Source organism: Amphiura filiformis, chromosome 20 (genome assembly GCF_039555335.1).
Source record: "Amphiura filiformis chromosome 20, Afil_fr2py, whole genome shotgun sequence".
Classification (NCBI taxonomy): Eukaryota; Metazoa; Echinodermata; class Ophiuroidea; order Amphilepidida; family Amphiuridae; genus Amphiura; species Amphiura filiformis.
The window spans coordinates 48,906,408-48,931,258 of NC_092647.1; the positions used below are offsets into that span (position 1 = coordinate 48,906,408).

General features: G+C 35.8%; 1 protein-coding gene across 3 annotated transcripts in view; it reads right to left on the reverse strand.

Moving 5' to 3' along the window:
- The window catches only part of LOC140141894 (colorectal mutant cancer protein-like), a 532,683-nt gene that overhangs the window by 258,525 nt on the left and 249,307 nt on the right, over positions 1–24,851 (reverse strand). Inside the window, exon 1 of one of the 3 annotated variants that reach the window (XM_072163769.1) lies at positions 18,545–20,531. The exons of the other annotated variants lie outside the window; for them this stretch is intronic. Coding sequence (XP_072019870.1) covers positions 18,545–18,709 — 165 coding nt within the window. The 5' untranslated portion in view covers positions 18,710–20,531. Of the gene's footprint in view, positions 1–18,544; positions 20,532–24,851 lie in introns of those variants that run through there. 3 annotated transcript variants of the gene reach the window in all.

A 24,851-nucleotide genomic window follows, 5' to 3' on the forward strand; every position in this document is an offset into this window, starting at 1 on the left:
GCGATGCAGAGTTACAGCGTACTTCTAGGGTGGGGCAATACATTTAAAAATTGTTTTCACCTATTGCTATGGTTATAAATCCTGTTATATCACTACTTCTATGGCAAATGTGTTCTTATTCTAAATTGCTTTGTCTAAACAATCAGGCTTATAATAATAATGAATTTTCATGTGCAATAACATCTCATTTTTATTCTAATAACCAAAATCACAGCATATTCATTAAACTTAAAGCGTGCTAATGTCCCTGAAATTAATTAGCTGTAAAAATAATACTAAAACCGACTATCAATGCACTTTTCGACAAGGTCAAGGAAGATTGGTTTCATATTGTCATTCATTTTTCTTATGTTGTGTAAGTGATTTTGTGTGTTTATGCGCGTGCACATGTTTGTTGTGTGCAGGGGTGCGTGCGACTGTGTTTGTTCTCCAAAATCAATATTGCTTGTCAGAGTGACATATTGCATTTTAGTTTTCATACTAATACGGCCAAAGAAAAACAAAACGTGGTGTCCAAAAAAGCAGTAATTTGAAATTGGATGTCACATACCCCTAACCTGGTACATTTCAGGCATTCCATTTTAGGTCCGTTTTTGAAGTTATCAGCCAAAAAAAAAAACCACACAATATAATTGGCTCTAAAGTCTCCTTAAAAGTTTCACACAAAATAAATGTAAAGTAAATCTCATGTATTCACCATTTTTTATCACAAACAAACACATAGCACATAGCTTTTAGGTAAAGTTTTTTCAAACTATAGATCTATGCTTCAAACATTCTGCATGCAATCAACCTTTTTTACTTTGCCGCTTCATTCTTTTGATCAAAGTTGAATAAAAAAGACACAATGTGCTGACAAGCGTGTTGTTAAAAAGTGATTGTTTTCCAGTTGCCAGATTTAATTTTTATACTTCAATGATAGTTCCTCATTTGCCAGATTGTATTTTTATGCTTGAATAATTGGGAACATTTCACAATTTTGTAAATTTGCTAATGGATTGCAGTTTGCCATGGTTTACAAAAAGCATGTTGAGATAGAGCAGCACTTTGTTAAAATGACATTATTTTAGAATTTGGTTTTACTATTTTAATCATTTCATACACTTCAATTGCTCTTACGCTTGCTAATTCGGGAATTCAAATATTTTGGCATGTTCTAAATAATGCTACTTTCAATACACAAGTGTGTCAAAAAGTGACAATTTATTTAAAGTACACCTAATGAAGTTCAAAATACAGTATACACTGATGTGCTGATGCACTGTGTAAGCACACCTGATGCAATTCAATTAATTTGTAGTTTTGTATATTTGGCAAAAATATATAATAATTTGTTTTCCAGAAATGGTTTATATCTAGTTTATTGTTCTTTGGGAAGAAATGATTTTCATACTTTTTCCAGCTACTTCATGTCAGTTTTGATGTATATTAATATTGTGATGTGATCAAGCTAAATGAGTGGTAGCTTGTATCAAATATTGAATTTGAGAAATAGCCAATAATATTTCCTTTGTATTTTAGTATTCCGAGAAACTCGAAAGTACCATATCTCTGGAACTACAAGTCCAATTGTGATACAATTTTTTTTATCAAAATAGAGCTCTGAAAATTGTACAGAAAACTAAATTGAAAAAAGAATTTTTCCTTTTCTTGAGAAATTACCTGTTTTGCTTGTTCACATTACATGATGCAGAATAGCATTATTTTCTAAATTATTTTTATTTATTTTTCTAAGGACAGGCAGTGTTATCAGAAATAACATTTTTTAAAGGCCTTACTATATTAGAACAAATTATATTCAATCCAATTACAGAAAACTATGAATGTAATATCTATCATGATATAAATCATACCAGATGGTTTTTAAATTTTGTACTCTTGGTCGTTTTCATTATTAATATTACAGACTTATGCCATTTCAGGTGTACTATAAATAATTATGCAGATTAAAATGAAACTGAATGTTGTAGCTGCTGGTATCATCATGGAAGAAGAATAGAGCACGGTGCGTTGGAATTGCAACTCCGCTCATCGCTCATCGATGTGAGGTCAGCGATCGCCACGCTTGCAACATGTGGACGAGATGGCAGCAGCATTTTCTTTCATTAGCATATTCGTGACGTCATGTTAAAGTAAGTCTCCACAGCACTACGCATATTTTTTTACGTAGCTTTTAGTACTATCGTGGTGGCAGCAGCATTTTTCTTTACTTTTCCAAAATGGCCCCGCCCGGGAGACGCCATTGGACGCCATGTTAGTGCAGGGTAATACACAGGGAAAGCCGACGCTGTCGCCACCTTTTTGTATTGCGCTAGCATATGAGTTGCAACGGCCTGGTATCATTATTGTTGTTACTCACATTGACGTTATTATTGTTCTTGTTGTTGTGCGGCAGTATAGTTTCTGCATTAATGTTCTATTATTATTATTGCAATGAGTTTCATATCCGCCAAAATCTATTTTCATTTTTGTCTCAAATTTCATCTTAAAAGGGCATTTCGTGATCCACAGCCTCATCCCCCCACTTTTCTCAAAAAAAGTTGAAATTTTTATATCACTGGAAACCTCTGGATACATAATGTTTATGTACAAAATATTTTTTGCAGATTAATTCGTTTAGCAAAGATATCGTGAAATTTGAATTTCGTTCTGGTGCACCAGAACGAAATTACAACGCATTGTCTATGCAGCAGTGTAATACACATAATCATGCATAACTCGCAAACGCAAAATCGGAATCAACTGAAATTTTGGGAATAGCTTTTTTTCGTGGATATCTATTAAATGAAAAATGACATAAATAGAGGATGCTAGGATCACGAAATACTCCTTTAAGTGATAATCACATGTTGGTAACAGTTTGTTGTTTATTCAAACTTAATACAATCAGTAATAGAATATTCTGGAAAAAAGATTGGAAAAAAAGAGAACTAAATCACTTCCACTTCCATCCCTAATTCAAGGCATATAATTCAAAATATTTTTGTGTACAAAAATTTTGTGAGTACAATTGATTTCCGAATTTGTCATTTTTCTTCCTAAAGGCCTTAAAGGAAATGTTTAAATTTGCAAAAAAAATATCATGTTGCAGAAACATGGGACCTCTCAAAAACAGGAAATTTTAATGCAGCAAAAATATCATGCTTTACAGTACACATTGGCAGAAGAGGAACACAGGGATATGCTTGGAGATGGCTTTCCAAATTGACTTAACTGGGCCAATTTTGTTGTTCACTTGGGGTAAGTAGACCAGAAAACTCCACTCTGATACATCATGTAGCAGGTTGCCATGGTTATGAAGAACAAAATACCTAAAATGAGCTATTCAGAAAACAACATTTACTAGCTGGTGAAAAAAACCACATGAAATCTATGACTCTTACCAGTTACACAAAGATTAACAAAATTACAAATAAACCTAAAATATTGCTGGCTGAAGGCAACATACCTTGAACCGTTGAATACAAACTTTAAGCTTGACTCAAATTGTGAGCTAACCTTTGAAACTAAAGTTTGTTCGGTTTATATAAGGCAGAAAAAATAAGACTCATAACACCGTGTATTGATATAGAATGACATGCACCTGGTTGGGCGCATTGCTTACGCTAGTTGTGCGGTGCGTAATGCGTAATTTGCGCACGCTATGTGAATTTACGCGAACGTGAGTTGGGACTTTATTGACGCGCGCAGTAACAAAAGCCAAATAATTTCCAACTAATAAAAGCCTAACAAACTTAAAGATACTACAGTAAACATTTAATTTGAATGAACACAGCAGTACTCAATCCTATTTCAAATGATAAAATGTGGGCGGGGCTAAAATATTGTTCAATCCAATCAAAAGACATAATTTGAGATTCCCACCAATCAGGAGTGAGTTGGATTCACTTTTGCATTTACGGTGCATCACACAGTGCTGTGTACATCACACTGTATTCATTCATTCATACTGTAAGAGAAGAAGCATTGTGTTCTAATATACAGAGTTTTCTACAGATCGCAGAAGAATTAAGGTACCAGATATGTTCACCCCTGTATCAAAATTAAAACAAGCAGCCAGTACCTTTAACCTTTAGCTCTGATTTAAGACATCATTTGTTGAAATTGGTTGAGAATAAAAGAAATGGTCATATAAAACCTAAGGAAGGAATGAAATAAAGAGTTGCACTTTTATGTCCTAATCAATGGAAAGCACGGCTCTAGTTTCTTAACATGATAATCAGTGGAAAGTATGGCGCTAGTTATTTTGTTCGAGAATACTTTGTGCGCAAATCAAGGGGGTATGCAATGTAGCAAACTGCAACTTTTGAATTTGCATCTTTCTTGGATTTTGGATCATTGTGTCTTCATTCCTTAAATGATTTCAATGAATGAGGTCTCAAATCCGAGCTAAAACTGTCTTTGTTTAGGATACAGAGGTAAAAAATAACCAGTACCTTAATTATTGTTTTGCGGACTGTATATCTAAAACTCTTCGGCATCAGCGTTACTACTTGTTCATCACATTTAATGATTAACTTACAGCATAATCACAAACCCTAGGGTCTATTATAGTTTAATATATTCAATCCTATGTCTACAAAAAGGACCAACAGATATTCATGCATATTGCATCATTAACTAAGCAACTTAAATGTCAACTACAACTTATTACCATTATAAATTCTATACTCCTCATTAGAAATCATCGTGAACTGGCTTAATCGTGAACCAGATTACGAGCGAATACTAAATAAAATATGCAGACGTTTAATGTTTATCTTAACGAGAAATTATCATCGAAAGCAGACATGTTATAAAATATTAAGCCTTGTACACCATCTTGTTGTGTTTTGAAGTATATCATGAGGCCACATTGGGGGATACAATATGTGTCAATGAGCAGACGGACTGACAAACAGAAAGACAAACAGATAGATGGACAGACGTAATAGACACCCAGGGAGAGAGAGACAAATAAGACAGACACACAAACACCCTGACACACACAAACACACCTCCACAAGACAGATATGCAGATAAACAGACAGACGGACAAATAAACAAGTAACACAGACAAACATACATACAAACAAACAAACAAACAAACAAACAGTAAAATAGATATACAGACAGGTGGACAGACTTGCACAGTTGTCACTATGGACCACAATAGCCTCATCTCAATGGCATAGTCCAATTACCTCAATTACATAATCATAGTGCAAAATTTGACCTCAAGTTGCAGAGTATGAGTTTTCGTACTCAAATTTTCAAAGGTCATTCAGTGAATGTACAAATGTACTGGGGTTTAAGAACTGTGTCCTGATAGATGAGCATGTTGTGGATCCTAGTGAATCTACACATAGATACTCAAGGCAGACATATTATACAGACAAGTGGACAGACGGGCAGGATGATAAATAAACAGGCATTTTGAAGCATCAAGACTAACATTTTCATTATCTCACAAACCCCCTTTAAGAACCTTGTACTTAATAGCATAAATACATTATAAATCATAAAGAAAATAAGATAATGGTTAGAAAGATGGTGGATTTACTGCGCATTAACAACTTGACTTTTTGCTATAACACTTTGCAAATGTTAATGAAAACTTTACAGAATGAAATTAGGTCTAACAGATACTTGGGAACCATTCAATATTATGCCCCGAGAGAAGGGGAATTTTGAGAGGGAATCTGAAAACTGTTGGGAGACTTGACTGGGAGGGGGATCTGAACTTTTTAATTTAAATCATATTAAGGGAATGTTAATAGAGAAATAGAAATAAAGAAAATTGGACAAATTTGAGCAGATGCATAGGGGAACACAAACTTTTTTGTTGACTTTCTTTTATTTCTCCCACCCCCCCGGTGTAAATATTGAACGGTCCCAAATTCACAACGCAAAACCACAAACATAAACATAACCACTTCGTTGGCAAATAATAATGATAAAGATTGATTGATTGATTGATTGATTAATTGATGATCTTTAAGAATACTCATCATTTGAGAGGATATGCTAATATATATTACCTTCAATCTGTAATTCAAGTCAATACCAAGTTGTTTAAAGAGGAAGCACCGACAGAGCAGTTCTTCTGGGGTGAACCAAACCTGCCTGGTTATCAAATAATCAGTGACAAGGTTATCTCTGAATTTGACCAGTGCTAATTGGTGCAATAACATTAAAACATCAATTAGCATATGCCACATTCAGAGATACCCTCGTCACTGATTAATTTGATAACCAGGCAGGTTTGGTTCACCCCAGAAGAACTGCTCTGGCGGGCTTCTTCTTGAAGTGAGTCATGAAATTTTTATATTTGGTGAAAATATGACCAATTCAAGTTTTGATGCACTTTTTTGATGAAATGAAGAATAGAAAAGCATCTGCATGTTGATAAAATCTTCCATTATACATTCCTACAGAATCCATGTACCTGTATAATGATATTTATTTAAATTGGTTCATTCCACCTTTATTCTCTCATTTACTAATCACTTTATCTGTTCATTATCTCTTTTATTTTACAGCAAATAGCAAAACACTGTACAAATAGGCTACATCACTCATGTCACCTTAATATGCAGTCGATAACACTTACACCCTCATAGCGCTCAACGTTACAAAAAACATGTAAATTAAAACCAGGCTACTGATTCTTCCCGACAGCCTAACTTTCTAATGACGCCATGTTCAAATCATGTACCCACGGTGAAAATCACTTTGCATCGTTTTGTTTCTCTTCAACAACATCGGCTCCTTTGTATGTGTTAAATGATTCATGAATGAGCTCACTTTCAAGTGTGGATTACGCAGGCTACTTGAATCCTTAAACATCTCTATTGGTAAATAAACATTGAACACAACCATTGGCGGGTGAGTGCATGTCAACAATCACCCCATAAATGTTACAAATTTGTTGTTCAAAAATATTTTAAAATTCTACTTTTTTGGTGACTATATTGGAATCAGCATGAAAAATGCATTCAAATGAGTACAAACATGCCTAGTATTGGTTCAGTGGTTCTAGAACCTAAATATATTGATATGAATTTTTTACGAAGCACCTGCTGTTTGAATAGCATAGCCTACAGGTGCACCAAACATTAATAGAATGCACTATTCTACCATTTGATGCTGTAAGCCAACAAATAAGAAACTCCTTGAGAAAGTTGACAAATTCTTGAATTCCGTCAAACGGATGAAGAGCTCCTTGAATTGACAAATAGCGACGGTAGAAGAGCACCCTGGGGCAAAGAATGAAGCGCTTCAACGAGGGAAATCAGGACAGTTGGGATGTTTCAAAACGACTAAGATGCCAATAACTACTTCAAAATTATGCTGACATTATTATTTGCTGGTATAAAAATAGATTCTTCATGCACAGTTTGTCTTTGTAATCCAATTGAGTTTATTTCAGAGGATGAAAAAGAAACAAACAGTAGGTGAAGTTGCATTAGGTTATTTATGAGGTTAGTGACGATGCCCAAATCATCTTGATTGTCTCGCTGTATACTCTGTGTAAGGTGTGCATGGCACAATAGGGTTTTGTTGTATAATTTTGCATTTTCATACTACCGTATTCCCTTCTAAATCTATCGTAGGATTTCAATATGATCCAGAAAATCTGTGGAAAAAAGCAGATAGGATGGGAACATGGGAAATCCAAGAGGCTGGGTCCTTCTTGGACAAAAACACGGCAAATATGTCTTTTTTTTTAACAGGCTCCTTCAAAAAACTGTGACCTGTGTCTGTATTAGACTATTTCAGTTGAAATTCACACACCCCCTATGGAAGACATGACCTTAATCTCCCACACAGGGGGGTGTAGATTTCAAATGGAGTCACCCATTTAAGTAACCCCATTTGAAATTCACACTCCCTGTGTAGTAGATTAAAAGTCATATCTTCCATAGGGGGTATATGGATTTCAACTGGAATAGCCCATTGATTCAAACTATGCATCATCAAAAACAGCTCACAATTTTACAAATCTAGGTGCTTCCTTCCACCTGTACTTTGCATGTTAAGTGCATTGAATGCAATATATGACATTCAGACACAGGCTAGCCATTAAGTAGGGTGCAGATTGCATCACAGACACTGCAGTCTAATCTTGTTAAATTGCAAAAAAGATTTCTGTACATCTGAGTAATAAAAACAATATAGAACTAAATGTCATGTTCATAAGCCAAGTTCCTTTCATCTATAATTTCATCATAAAAAGCCTATTGATAAATATACAGGACATTCAGACATCATTCCCAAACAGGCCAATGGCTACATTAGCCACTATGCCAGTTAATGTTAAATCGCAATAAGATTGCTTTCCATTGAACATTCTGCTTGGAAAACAATATACATTACAGATCTGCAGAGCCAAACTCATGCTATTTAGGCCAAGAAAAAAGAATGTATGTCTCAGACACCCGCGCGCATTGCTATGTGAAATCCAATTTTATTTTATTTTTTGCCCCATGTTCATTTTTCCAGTATCGTATAGCGATCCAATTTTGTCTTCTTTGCAGTTTGGTTGTTGTTTTTTGTACACATTTTGCCATGATTGTAAAAGAGACAAACAAAACTATTCATTGTGTATGTTATATTACTATATGTTTCACATTTGAATATCAAAACGCATATAAATATTGTGCCTTGACTGTAAAAAAAAAAAAAAAAAAAATATCACATAGCTCATATTCTTAAAAAAATAAAAAAATGCATAGCACTTAGCTTTTTACCAAATGTGTCTGAGACATACTTTCTTTTTTATTTGGCCTTACTATCATTATTTGGTGTCTATTGATTGCAATATATAGGCTATATACGATATAAATAGAAAATATTATCTAATATGAAGCTTTTAGCTATATCACACATTTTCAATACTGCACAGTAATAATGCAAAATAATACACAGTGCAAGATATTTTGATACTGAATGGGGCGCACATTTAAGTGCACATTAATTGCTTTGGTGCGTTATGCAGCATACACATGCGTGCGGAGAACAAAACAGGTGTAATAATGATTGAGTTTATATGCGCAGGCAAACATTATGAAAACATAAATGAATGGTTTTCAAATGGCACCCACCAACATTGTTTATTTTGATACTTTGGTCTCAAAAAGCATCGAAAAAGCTTCATATTACATAATAATAATATTGGATGACTTTTTGTGTGATACGAGAATATACCAAATTCGCCATGAAAATACCAAACTCATCCTCAGTTCGGACTTGTTTGGTATTTTCATGGCTTGTGCAGTATATTCTCATATCACACTCAAAGCAGGACTCAAAGCCATCCAATATTATATAAATAACCCGTAAGTAGGCCAGCAGTTGCATCACACAGAAACGTTATTTTAGTTCTTTATCGCAAACAAGCGTTTCAAATTCTTTATCGCAAACAAGCGTTTCAATTTGAACTTCCTGCTATCAAAATAATAGATAGAGCATTTCTCCTCAAGTTATTCGCCTCTCTATAGTCATTTCTTTTTCTGAGGGTCATCGCCAATATTTTAAAGAGAATTAAATTCCTATACTTCTTGCGAGTGCACGGTCTAGATATTTACTGGCAACAAAATATTAACCCACTCCATGAACACAGACATTGATGATGACCCAAAATCGTTCAATTCAAATCTTGTCAATAATTTATAGTTCCCGAGTGTCATATTGGAAATCCTTCATTTAAAAAAGAAATGAGCAGAACCCAGGGAGCATAAACAAGCTTAGTCTTGGTGCAGTTCTTGAGTTGCATTCTGATTCTTTTATAAAAGCACCTTGCCCTTAACTTGAAATCAAACACAACAGCGTACAAAATCTTATCGTTGCGCAAGCATGGTGAATAAGGATATTGTTACATAAAACGCTCATATATTTTATACACCTGGTATCAGCCCATACCAAACATTAATGGCATTGACTGGATGGTCTGGTTCAATGGATCAATGGGAGAGAAATATGCCTGTCTGCATGCCTGGCTAGCCTATATTTTAATTACTATCTATCTACTGTCTATCTTAATAATCTGTGTGCTAGCCATAGGCTTCAACATAAAAAGTCCAAGTTTCGAGATATTTTCTGAAAATATCAAGAACAATTTTAAGAACCACTGAACTAATACTAGGCTTGTTTGTACTCATTTTAATGCATTTTTCATGATCATTCCAATTATGGTCATGAAAATTTACAATTCTGAAATTTTTGAATTTTGAAATTTTTTTGAACCTTGTCGTCTGCAGTTGGCACCCTTGTGGAGAGAGAGTTAAGGAGCACTCAACCATGTAGTCCATTATGACAGTTTCTTGATATATTCTTAGACAAGCAAAGATTATTTTGAAAGAAAATACAGATTTTGGAATCTAAAATTGCCAACACTATACTACATTAAAGCAATAATGTACGATTTGCATTCAAAACAGATTGTTGGTTCTCACTATCAGATAGATATATCCTCTTTTAATGTCAGGGCTGAACAAAGAATTGAATACCTGAGTGGAAGAAGGGCCCAACTCCATCAAAACTGTTTTTGAGATATTAAGAAAAAACTTAATATTTGGAAAAGTTTTATAGACAGAATGTTTTCATCTTCAGAGGACCTTTAATACATGAACATACAATACTACATACATTCGAAATAAAATATGCTGTTTCCATGGCAACGGTACAGGTCTTAATACGAGCTGGAGTTGGGCCCTTCTTCCACTAATATACTGCAAGTGCCAGTTCCGTGATCAGATATGGTATTAATAGCCACAGAAATTTGATAATTGTCCATTAATTGCACAAGTAGAAGCATGTAATATGTTAGCAAGAAAGTTTATTGTAGTGAAAAGCAGATTTCATGGGTGAACAAAATTTCTCTTATAATCCAATATTTGTGGAAGAAGGGCCCAACTCCATGGAGTTGGACCTTTCTTCCATAAAGACCATGATTAAGTGTACATGGAAGACTATTTGGAGAGTGGATTTTGACTCATCTTTCACACACAAGGAAGAACAGTCTGTTGACAATAGAATTTTTGGTCAAACTCATTTTTGTAAAAAATTGGAGTTGGGCCCTTCTTCCACTCAGGTATTCAATTGCTATTTCATTCCAGCATCTATATCGTCCACTTTGTGTAACGAATTGGTGAATAAAACCAGGATCCCAGTTTTATTACTTAACCCCCTGAGCACTACCTGCCAATCTAACATTGCCTCTGATTGGTCAATTATATGATATCTTCATCTTAATCACCAATCAGAATGGAGCTTTGCAAATAATTCACCCCAATTTTTTGTGTGGTGAAATTATTCTAACAATGTTGCTGATTGGTCCAATTGATAATGAAAACTTCTTTTTGGCCAATCGGCAGGTAGTTCTCATGGGGTTAAGAAACTCTTAATTTGACTGTAATTAAAGCATTTCAGGCTTAGTCTTCCAAAGTGTATTTAAGTAGGCCCTACATCATTGAAGGGTACAAAATTGAGGGTATTGCTGTGAGCAAATTGCACACTATGGCTTTAAACGTAAGATATAACAAAGATAATTAAAAGACATATAAATTCTTGCAGTGTATGCAAGTTATAACAGATTTGAGATATGTTCTCAATACCAATATCAAAAATAATTTTCACTTGGGAATTTCAACTGCAAATTGTTATAATAATTCTAGACATTTTGAAGACACTACACTCTATCAGGATCTGTGACTTGTACCATTAATGGTTATTAACCTCAAGAAGTAGGGCAATATAGATATGAAATACCATAGAAGACAGTCAATGGACAATGGAATATAAATAGGAACTTCCTTTTGAAATGTGTTCATATTTTGTCAAGGAAAATAAGAATAGGTCAAGGAAGTTGTGTAGCAAGCATAGATTTATATTAGAGAAGGGCGGAGTCATCTCTATGTTTGCATGATGATCATGATACAGATATTACAAATGAAAAGTGCATCTCCGGATTGTTTTTGCCATGCCCCTGGAAAACTCCTCAATTTAATCCTACTTTTTGTGACTGAGTGTATTAAATGTTGGTGTGATGGTGACACTCAGGCACTATGCACTAACTTTTGTAACCTCCATCCCTCTAGTACACCAATTATTGTTTGAATTCAGACTTTGTCAGAATGATGTGTTTTAGTTCCCATACAAAATAATTCAATATAGCAGATTTACCATAGCGATGGTAGTATGTGTGGAAAAACCTCAGTACAGCCCCGCTTAACCGCCCTGCTACAGACCCACTCCACCCTAATATAAAGGCCACAATTCTGGCAGGGCTGTGTCTCCTTTTATATTTATGGTCATTCTGCCAACCTTGCTTTTTAGCAGCCAAACACAAGTGTGCATGGCGCGATATCGCAGCGCGATGCGAATAAAGTTGAACTTTTTTCCACCGCACAATGATAATTTTCACCTCAGAGCTTGTAAAAACCTGGCTCAGATTTCAGTTTTAAAAGCATCGCATCGTGCTGCGACATGGAGTCGGAATCGGACTTAAGGCATAGACTATAATGAAATGTGCCTTCTCAAGTCAAATTCTATGATACCAACATAAAATTTCTAAGAATTTCTCCTTCATGACAAGTACTTATGAGTGAAATATATGCACACCTCTAAAGCTGGTGAATTAGGTAGAACTATTTGCCATTTTACTGAGGCATTAGAAGATTAAGGTAGAGAATTAGTGTAATAGAACAGGCATTAAAGCAGATCACAAAACCACTTTCCGTTTCTTCTACAGGTACACAAGTAAACTGAGGGAAAATTATGTTCAGCACTTTGGATTCATTAAAGTATGCGCTTTGATCAATGTTTTGTATTATTGTAATATAAAATATATATTTTTCATAAAATTCTAACATATATCCAAATGTAAAATGGGGAAATTAGAAGTATAGTGTCTCAGCTCCACTGATAAAAATATCTATTCTGAACATGGTAGGTGACTTTATCTGCATTTTGATCCAGAAGGTTGAAATCCAAAAAGTTTCAAAAGCATTTTAATGGCATTTGCTGGCAGCAAATCCTAAATATTGTGTCATTCAAAGATTCCATCTGTGAAGATTAGGAACCATTCAATATTTAAGCAGGGGGGAGTTTTGACCAAAAAATTGACAAGCATCCGCTCAAAATTGTCAGATTTCCCCCTTTTACTATTTGCATATGCCTTTGTCACCTAAATCATCTGTTTTACATAATATGCCATCACTGATATATTTCCGGCTCTTAGACTCCACAATAACAAGCGTATAATAAGGATACAAAGTTTCGTTTTGAGAGTGGGATTAGAATTATGATAGGCAGGCCAAGGGAGGGGATGACACCTCCCTCATTTCAACAAGGGTCCAACAAATCCCTAAAATTCCACCCAAATCACCAAAATTGTCACAAAATTCCCAAAAATGTCCCCCAAATCCATGCAGAATCCAGCCAATTTTGCCCCAAAAAGTCCACTTTTTCCAAACACTGCCCCCCCTTCCATAATCCTGGATATGGGTCTAGGATACGGTTAAAGATTAAGATATTTCAATGTTAAGATTATGGAGTTAATACAGCCACTATTATAAAGTTGCTCCATTTGGTGTTACCTAAAATTTGCTTAACAAATATAAATGTATGCTGCAGCAGCATCAATGTCAGTATCCCGCCAGGTTAAAATGCCTGTGTAATAAATGAGTTGATCAGGTCACATTGGGCTTACACCATTTACACAGTAGGCCTTAATGCAACCTATGTGGTGGTCACATATACCAGCTGGCACATATGTATACGCGCCTGTTCATATAAGAACAAAACTTTCATAAGACGGCTACCCAGCTTCCTTTAATTGAACCAAAAATAAATATAATATATGGGATGTAAGTAACCCTGAAGAAAAAATACGGAAAATACGGAAAAAAGCGCGTAAATTCGGGCTAAAAAGCCCCAAATGGCCTGAAAATAAAAGAAATTATGTAAATCTGGACTACAAAATTACAGAATTCTGTAAAAATACAGAAAACTTACATCCCTGAATATATATAACACAAGAGTTATATGTGACCGTCTACCATAATATGTGCTGCGATTTCGGTATTTTCACTTTTTGAGATATTGGACAGACAAATTCTCCTCAAATAAGCTTAAAGAACCATAGAGACTCTGAAAATTTAATGTAGAATATTAAATATTCTACAGAAGAAAGTGGACATTTTGTCAAGGGAGGGTGTGCACCCCTGCATCCCTGGCTGGCAAATTGCAGACGCCAACCTTCAAGTTTACTCCAATACAAGATCTCTACGCATGTATCTCTATAGCTGGCATATAAACTATCTTTAATGAGCAGTGGCGGCGCCAGGAATTTTTTCAGGGGGGGCAATATCAACAAATTTTGCGCAAATTGCAGCAAAAGGAGGACATTTGTGTAATTTTGGGTTTTTACTGGGGGCAACAGGGGGGGGCAAGTGTTCTGATGGGGGGGGGGGGCATTTGCCCCTCATGCCCCTCCATGACACCGCCACTGTTAATGAGTGATCTATAACACTATGAATCAAAAGAACAAAACAGGATACTTAAGTATTAGTTGAAATAACCTGTACAGAGATACATTGCCTTTTCTGTTAGTCTGGACAACAGATCCATAAAGAGACTAATACTCCAGATTCATGGCTTAAGGCGTGATAATATATAACCAGAAACAGATATGCCACTTTCTTTGCGCTATACTTAGACATATTTACATAAGATAGAGGAACTCATTCTCTCAAATATTAAAAAATATGAAATTAATACCAGTGTTAACCTAACGTCACCGATGCTGAAATGTAAACAATCATATCGGGTTTTCTCATAGTTGATGCATGACAAAACCATGCATCACTGGTTGTATTTGAGCAAAATAGTCGGAATTGATATAACCTATGGTGAACCTGCGCAGTGTGTTCTTGTAACCTTACAACCTTGTATGGCCAAAGACGTGCTCTATGTTAAGTTATTGCATCTGCCCATGGATAGCTCATGACATTAGTATGGATGAAGATAGAGTGAAAATGTGCTTCTTATTTGGCTTTGGTGCCTAACAGGATCACTTAAAATCAAATGGAACTTCACTTAATAGTTTGATGAGCACTCATTTTTAGAGCATATTGCGCTCTGCGAAGAGCGAAATTCATTATATTTTTCTTCTTTCCATTTCACCTTATTCGAGTCGGCACTAAATGTTAACTGTAAGCGTGAACTAGAGTAAAGTTCACTCTTTAAAATCCAACAAAAACAGAATAAACATATTTCAAACATATTTGCACTCAGAACATGAATGAAACAATTCCCCTGATAATCCACAACATGTAGTTGAACCAGTGACCTCAGGTTTACCAGTTTGGTGCTCCACCAATTGAGCTATGAGTCATTACGCCATTTTTCACCCTGATGTGGCAGTGACGTCAACATGTTGAAGCAGCTGTTTCACTTGCGCTTCGGATTTGTGCTTGCGATTTGAAGCTGCGTCCAATGAAATGTGCACTGATGTCACTGCCACATCAGGGTGAAAGACCTTTTCCCCACAAATCCCATTGTGCACTATTCATAATCACTTATAGGCTACTTTCTTGTGTATATACCTATACCACTTCCGAGAAATTGTGGGAAATTTGTGCATATGTATGCAAATTAGCAACCAAATTAGCATATTTTGCCATGAAAACCTAACAGAATTAATCTGAAGACCCCAAATTGCCACCCCTCCACCAAATCACATCACTATACGCTTATCAGTTCTGAGAAATTGCACTTGCAGTCTCGGATGGCCGGAATGATGGACAACCAAAAACAAAATATGTCCATGGAGGCTAAAATGGTGTGCCAGGAAGAGAATGTGTGTGTGATTTCCTGAATAATGTTTGATGGGATATGTAAAAAAAAGTCTTTCAAGAAGAAAATAAAATGCACTTCTCTATATCTAATGCAAGCAAATTGCATCATTCAAAATCTAATAATCTTAGCCTAAGTGGGAATCTCTCCTTCATTAGGAATAATTACCACTATCAAGCAGAAAACAAAAATGTCATAATCTCCTGCAAATCATTAGTATAAAATGAAAGTTTCATATGGCGGCATGGCATCGGCAAAGTGAATGTATGATTGATTCTTTACGCATGAAAGGTTCATTAAACTACAATTACTACATGTGAAGTTCAATAACCATACATATTCCTCCACATAATGACAATCATGACTGTGCAGGTTTTTGTGTCTGTTTAGGGCCAAAATAATATTATACAGACTGTGCAAAATGATTGGTACCCGTTTTGTTTCCAGTAATTATTATGGACAAGATACCATTAAAAATACAACATGAAATTCACCTATAATTTGTAGATTGATACAATAAAATGTTATACGATTATAAATTATATGGAATTCAATGTTGCATTTGGAAAAAGTTGAATTTTCAATACACATTATCAAACTGGTAGGCATCAATCACTTTGTATTGTATGTTCAGTGAAATATTTGCCCCATTGTATGAGCAGATAGTACTATGTTTTCCAATATCAATTCTATTGTTCCCCGATACCATTGGCGTTGATTTTTTTCTTGTTTAGTTACCTAATGTAAGATATTTCTAAAAATTTATACTATATCTAAATATTTCCTGTCTGTGTGAAAGTCAAATATTTTCCACATTATATTGTGCATGTGATACAGATATTATACCATCATTATATTTGATAGATTCACTCTTTCATTTCCCAGTTTTACCTATATTTAAAGGAGTGTTTCGTGATCCTAGCATCCTCTTTTTATGACATTTTTCAGTAGATAGCCACGAAAAAAGCTTATTCCCAAAATTTCAGTTGATTCTGATTTTGCGTTTGCGAGTTATGCATGATTATGTGTATAACACTGCTCCATAGACAATGTGTTGTAATTTCATTCTGGTATACCAGAACGAAATTCAAATTTCACGACATCTTTGCTAAACGAATTAATCTACAAGAAATTTTGTGTGTATCATTATGTAGCCAGAGGTTTCCAGTGATATAAAAATCTCAACTTTTTTGGGGAAAATTGGGGGGATGAGGCTGTGGATCACGAAATGCCATTTCTGAGTATTCATTTGGTAAAATGTTCTTATAAGTTTCAGTATTAAATTTAATTCAAAAAGTTTGTGAATTCAATTGGTACTTAATGGGAATCTGCAAAATGGAACAAGTTGATAGTCACAATTAGGTAACAAATTGACATGCAATTCTGTATTATAAATCCTTGCTCTACTTAATTGTCACTATTTTGTGCAAAATTTACACCCAAATTACCAAAGCGTTAGTAAACCATGCCACAGAAAATGCCTAGAAGTTACACATTGATTGGAAAAGTGTACACACAGCGCATCCAGAGGCGAAAGTAAATAGCTTATGCACGACAACACTCGTACAACAGCAGGACGTATTCTGCTAATGCACTCTACCACTGCCCTAACCTGTCATGGCCAATTTTTGCTTGCAGCTTCAAAACATCTTCCTTTTTTTGGTCTTTTCCGTTTTGTCACTGCATGGATTCTTACTCTTTTGGGCTCGTGTTGATGTGGATATATATAGAGAGATATAGGTCAGATAAATTTAAGCACTTAAGACTATATTTCTATATTTTAGGTCTTGTGCTTCATTTCAATTCAAACACTATAGCACAAAATGTATTTATTTTAAAACAAAATTACAGATTTTGGGGTGGCCATGGGCTTCAATGTGAAAAGTCCAAGTTATGAGTTTCTCAAAATATCAAGAGCTATCTCAAGAACCACTGAACCAATACTGGCTTGTACTCATTTTGATCCATTTTTCATGCTGATTCTAAATATATGGTCATGATTTAGAACAAAATTTGGAACATTAATTACAAACAGACACTGCATGCCATTTCACTCTGGAGTTTTGTATCAATATCCATCTTGTAAAGTGAGTGTGGGGGGATGAGAGTTGGTTAAAATTGCAAAAAAGTGGCTGAAAAGAACAAAAAGTATAGCTCATGTTGTAAAAAAAATGTGTGTGTGTGTGTGTTGGGGGGGGGGGGGATGGGGTGGAAGGGGTGATATCATATCATTCCCCCACCGGATTGTTGCCCAAGTCTTCTCAAATGTAGAGGGGAACAGGACAGTTGGCCTGAATTGCCACAAATGACAAAGTGGCTGATGAGAACAAAAAGTAGCTCATTTTGCAACAAAAAAACAAAAAAAAACAATCAATAACAACAAAAAAACGTGAGTGGAGGCATATCATTCCCCACAGGATTGTTGACCAAGTCTGTTCAAATGTAGAGGGGAACAGGACAGTTGGCCTGAATTGCCAAAATGTGGCCGAAAAACGTTAAAAAAATGTGTGGGGGGGGTGGGAGAGGGGACATTTGACTCAAAATTCAGTATCTACCAGTACCCAACAAAGAAAATAATGCATTTCCATTTGGTCTACAGGCAGATTTTTTTAAATCCACCTCCTGCCAAGGTAAAGACAGCATCTGTCAATTATTAACACATCATATACTGCTTTTTTACTTGAGAGGACAGAAATGCACTTACCATGTCAGCGTTTGTCCGGCCCATCCGAGGCGTATGCCCCGATGCCGAGTTGGTTGGAGACCCAAAAGTGCCCATTTTTGATGCCATGTTGCTGGGCGATCCAAATGTGCCCATTTTTGATGACACATTGGTGTTAAAATATCCAAACTTGTGAAAATCTTCCATGATTGTAAAAATTCCTAGATTTGAGTTGTCAACTGAAATGGCACTACTTCAGGTATGTTGTGATCATAGACTTTTATAGATAGATAAACTGCCAGTCACCAGTGGCATCGTCGTAAAACAATAAAATTTTCTCCAGCTACTTGTCCGTCTGCCAATATGACGTTATCAAATGTTATGACTGCAGGATCGACAGCTCTCCTGGTTATAAATTGGTATTTGCTTTTTATTCCAACTGATTTTATATGTCACTATACACACCAAATCAAGTTTATGCGGATATTTCCTCTGGAAATAGACGTACCCTGTCTAGCTGAACATATCAAAATGACAAGCGTGTTCTACACTGAGTTGGTTTTCCTGGTACACACACGCTAAATTAACAGTTATCCAGCCGGCCCTAAAAATAACTTCCCTTGTAAGCTGTTTGAGTTTTTGTATAATAAAACGTTGGTTTTACAGGAAGGATGGAAATAATAATGCCATACACCGGTGCAATATTAGTTTTGTAGCAGGTTTTCAGGGCAAGTTGTGTTCAAATGGTCGTTCAATTCCTGATGATGTAGAACTGATATGAAGACAATTTTTATTTCAAAATTGGAGCACATGAAGTCATGTTATCAAAACATGTGATAAACGCCTGTTGAATCTGGGAAAACCCACCCAATGACTAAGCTCACAGATGTAATCAAGGATATCCCAAGCAAACAGACACCTCAAAGGTGTAACAGCGTTTACACGTCATTAGGCATGTTTCCTCGGCGATCCACCGTGTTGCTGCGGATGGCCCTCGGTGTGTCACCTACTTTAGCGCTAGTTTTACATTACCAAACAATGCTGTTGAATTTGACTCCTCCTTTCAATCACATCTGACAGCTTTTTGATTTGTTTCCGTCTACAGTCGTTTACACTATACTAGTGTTTGTTCAGACTGAGAATCTTCCATATAGTGACTAATACAATGATGTAGAGTTAGCGGTAACCATGGTAATTTGAGGTTTGTCTACGATGCTCCAAGTACAACTCAAGTGATTCTACGCGTAGTACCGTGTAAATCTCAACAAAGTCACCCACTAACCTAAAAGTTTTCTTTCCTGTTTCAAGTAGTGTTCAAAATGCATATGATTCACCCCATACATGTTTTAACCCATCTAATCGATTCGAGTCAAGCAATGTCCAGCTCCAATTGTGAATAGTTAAGTCCTCTAATTGGTGTTGGATTCCTTACTTACTTGCATCCGTCCACTACTGTGGTCATTTGAGCATTTGCCATTCCCATCGCTCCCATTAGTATGGTGTTGATGGCGTTCCGCGACATGAAATACCAAAACAACAGCCCCACACATCAATATTTTCTACGCTCTCTACATGCACATAAATTTCCCTGACAAATGCACATGTATTAGCTGGGAATTAGCCATATGCTTCTAGCAAAAAATCGGGGAATGATAAAAAGAATTGATCGTTGTTGAATTGCTAATCCAGTGTTGCATTGCATTCCAATCTGATGTGGATTTGTCTGTTGATATCTATGTGTGTATACAACAATCACTTGCTATATGACTTGTTGGTTTTACCTTGCAGAAAAACAATTCCAATTTACTCATCCCTTCCGGCTTGCTTCTCAAATCCAATCACTCTGTACGGAATCCACTAGGTAAAGTTACTCTGAATACCTAACATCATACCCTCAAACAAATAGGTCAAATATTCAGTATGAATATTGCACACAGGTCATGAATGATGCAATTGGAGATGAGTGATAATACTGTCTTGAAGTAACATTCAAATCAAAATTTCAAAAATTTCTCATCAATGAAGCTTAAAAAGCCCGCAAATTCCTTAAGGTGGTGCGATTATACGGAAGATGAATTACACCAAGCTTCGATGACATTAACGTTATCACAAAGCAAAATCACCGCTTTATCAAATATATGAAGTGCTAAAAATGAAATAGTCATTCCAAAGCTTGATTATCCACAAAGACAAAAATAACTCAAGTTTATTTCTTTGAAGATTCTATATACAAGACATTATACAAGCAAGGTGGAGGCATGAGTGATAGGTGCATTAGAGTATTTCTACAACACGGTATCATTCACTTGAGATCGCTGAATATATCCGCTAAAAGCATGGTATCAATCCTTCCACTGACGTCAAAATTGGTTCATCTCCCAAGCGATGAAAAAATATTTCAAGCGAGACAAAACAAGTTCTTTGTTTGCTGCCGATAACCCCAATATTTTATGTTATTGGTATAAATCCATAAAGTGAGGATACCTTTAAACCTGAGCGATAAAAGAGCATCTCAGAAAAGTAAATTGTCTATAATAAATACTACGGGCCTCAGCTGTCCGATGTGGCTTCAAAAGAGCTTCGTCCGCCTACTCCAATTCAAAGTGAGTTGCTCGGTGGCTTTCCCCTTAATATGATCAAATTCACTGCACGTTACAGGATAAAATAGCGTCAGCAAACTCTACTCCTGTGTATATTAGCCCTTGTGTCTGTGTGTGCTAGTACGCTCTGTTAGTCAGTCATATACACAGAGCCCTTTTGCAGTGCTTACTACTATCTACCAACTGACGACTCCACACACACTAAATGGATGGACCCATACTACGCAATGCTGGCTTATTTCACGGCTGGTAATTTTCACAGGCCGGGTGTAACACACGGGTAGTCAATTATATACCATGTGGAAGTTCTTTTTGTTACCCAACCACAAATTAAGTGGTAAATTACTTTTTGTGGAATTGAATAGGACTAATGAAGACAATTGTGAAATTGAACCCTACAAACAGAGTGTAGAAGATAACCCTCTCCACGCAGGTGTTAACTGCAGACGACAAGTTTGAGAATTTCTTAATTATTCAAAAATTTCAGAATTTTAAATTTTCATGACCATATTTGGAAACAGCATGAAAAATGCATTAAAATAAGTACAAACAAGCCTAGTATTGGTTCAGTGGTTCTTATGATAGCTCTCGATATTACGATAAAATATTTCCAAACTTTTTATGTTGAAGCCTATGGCTAGCACATAAAGCATTAACGTGACCTACTACTGACTAAATATCTAATGAGGGATCATACTGTTTCTGATACATTATTACTTAGTGATCTTCAACCTTTTAGTAGTTATGGATATGCTTAGCTGATTATCAAATTTGTCAGGCAATCTTCTCTTTAATAGTCTTGACATATTTCTAACAGGAATTAATATTGAAATCAAATTAATTGTAATTACAGTGGTAACAAACTAGGGGTTACAGCCAGGTGAGCCTGAACATGGAGGGGAGGGGTGATACATCTTATTAACTTAGACATTGAAAATATTGGAAAAAATAAATCACACATTTCATAAAAATGCATGAAACAGTAAGGCATACACTTACCTAATGACTTGTGGTAACAGAGAGCATTACACCTTGGGTGGGGAACTTTGGAAACTGATTTCAAATGAGGGCTTTTGAGCTGGAATTTCAAAATATTCTTTTTGGTCTATTTAACTAAATTAGAGCCAAATTGTAGGTTGTCAAGCTCAGATTTATTTGTAAGTAAATTCATAATTTTTCCAAATTTGAGCTAAAGAGCTACAATTTTGGGAGTTTTACTCAAAGTGAAGCTATAAAAGAACTGCAGCATGATGCCCAAATGTGGGTCTTTAGAACTGCTGTAAAGCCTGAAAAGGGGACCCTAGACTCCTACACATTCCCATACCACATTTATATGTGAGCCCCCCCCCTTCTGTCCCCACAACCTCCCCCGTGCATCACTGCTAAAGAAATTAGATTTTAGAAGGTTATGTAATATAGTCCCATGATTTATGTGAGGAAATTATTTATATTATATTCTTTACCTTTTTCTCTTTCATTTGACACTGAGGGGGGGGGGTATACCTTCGTGGCATTTCGAGATATGTCTATTTCAGACCAAAAGGCGAGTCAGTAAGTAAGCAAGCTAGTAAGTAAGTAAGATACACTAATATAGGCTGATACCATTTCATATTGGTTCAGCAAAAAATGGCAACTATTCAGAGTTACACAGAATTATAACTACTTGAAACTCAATGTGCTTACTGCCACAATTCCACATACCTTGCAGAATTTAGTTTGTTAAGAAATGTTCAAAATATACGCAAATCTCAAACATTTTTCTTTACAGTGAACTCATTATGTGCAACCTACAAACCTAAAGCAGAATATTTTATATTAAAAATAAATTGTCAAATATGAATGTTAAGGAGATAGACAGGAAGACTGGGATTTGGTTGGAAAGGAAGAGAGACGGGCATTGAGTTCCTAATTTTACATAATTTAAGTTTCACTTCCTTCCCTTTAAGGATTGGTCGGGATTAATGCGAAAAAAGTTTACAGGAGTGAACAGCTGGATATCAAAAATATTAAAAATACACATTTTGAAAAATCTTTCTTTTTTAAATCTCCAAGAATGTTGCTACCAAAATAAAATAAAAGAGAAATGTACACAAGTTCATTTATTACACTCAGAATTTGTTATCATATTTGGAAAGGTAAGAGAAATCACTGAAAGATATATTTAAAAGAAATAGAAAAAATTTTTGGTGGGTATGCTCCCCCGGAATTTTGAGGTGGTGGGTCTTTGGGAGCTGATGGCATACAGGTAAAAGGGGTCTTTCGGAGCTGCGAACCGGGCTGTGAACAAGTAAAATGGGGTCTTTTGGAGCTGCGAAAAGTCAAAATCAAGGGTCTTTCTTGGATTTTTGGTTGAAAATCGCCTGAAAAAACAAGAAATATGAGGAATGAGCAATTTTTGGGTCTTTTAGAGCTGAAATTATCAAAATCAAGGGTCTTTCGGAGCTGTATTTTGGTCAAATATAGTGGGTCTTTAGGAGCTGCGAAACCCGAAAAGGTGGGTCTTTCCGGGGGAGCATATCCGTATGGTCATTTGTGTTGAGTGCCCCCGGGATTTCAATACTCTACTTTAGCACATGTCAGTAACCAAGCAGTTATCCAACTGACACAACAGCAAAATGCACTGACATGGGACAGCTTCCTGGACCACATTCACAGCCCAGCCCTGTTTCATGAAAAAAGTGTATGAAAAGCAGAAAGCAGCACCATTTTATCATCTGTGCAAGGATCTTGTGTGCATTCTCACAGATTTTTTGTTCTGGGTGCCAAATGTTGGGCTGTGAAAGTGAAGGAAGTCCAGGAAGCTGTCCCGTGACAGTGCATTTTGCTGTTGTGTCAGTTAGACAACTGCTTGGTTACTGACATGTGTTTTGAGTAGAGTATTAAAGTAATCCTGTGTGTAATTTTGGTTCATTTTGATTGACAGTATTTTAAGATATGACCTTGTGATTCACAAGTTGTAAAAAATTATAAGTTTCTTTTTGAGCTCAGTTTATTATTTAAAAAACAATATATTGTTAATTTCACAAATAATATAATATATGACCATTCCCTGACACAATATCACAGACTTACATAACCTCACATTTCATTTTTTGTTTAGATTTCAGCATGATCAGTGCCTATACAATAACCACCTTTATACCACCAATGGCGCATGCATTAAAACAATACAACAACAATTAATTGCGTGTATATGGAAGTTCAAGTTAATGAAGCATCTGCTAACGAGCCACTTAATTAGCCCATGGGTTGTGCTGGTATGTACATTTCATCATACACCTCACTGCATATGGACACAAAGTCTTGTGAAACTGACATCTGACATGTCTGCTTTGCCATTCCATCAATAATTACCATCCTTCCTTTTGTCACAATTTTGTAGCAGATATTTTGATGACAGATATTTTTATAGTAGGATGTGACATGATATCTTGTGAGAAAGATTCTTTTTTTTATAATGAACATAAGTGCTGGGACACTTTGAATTATTCAAATAAAGGGTAATGCCCCCGGGGTAATGCCAAATCCCTCACACCCAAATAATCAATGGTGGTGCCAGTGAATTTTTTTTTTGGGTTGGATGGGGGGCAAAAGTGAATTTCAGGGGGAAAAATTTACTGGGCGGGGGAAAGAGTTCTCCCCTTCAGTTTATCCTTAGCGTAAGAGAGTATGATATACTAATAGGATTAGAGTTTGGGTTAGGGTTAGGGTTAGGATTTAGGGTTAGGGTAAAGATTAGGGTTAGGGTT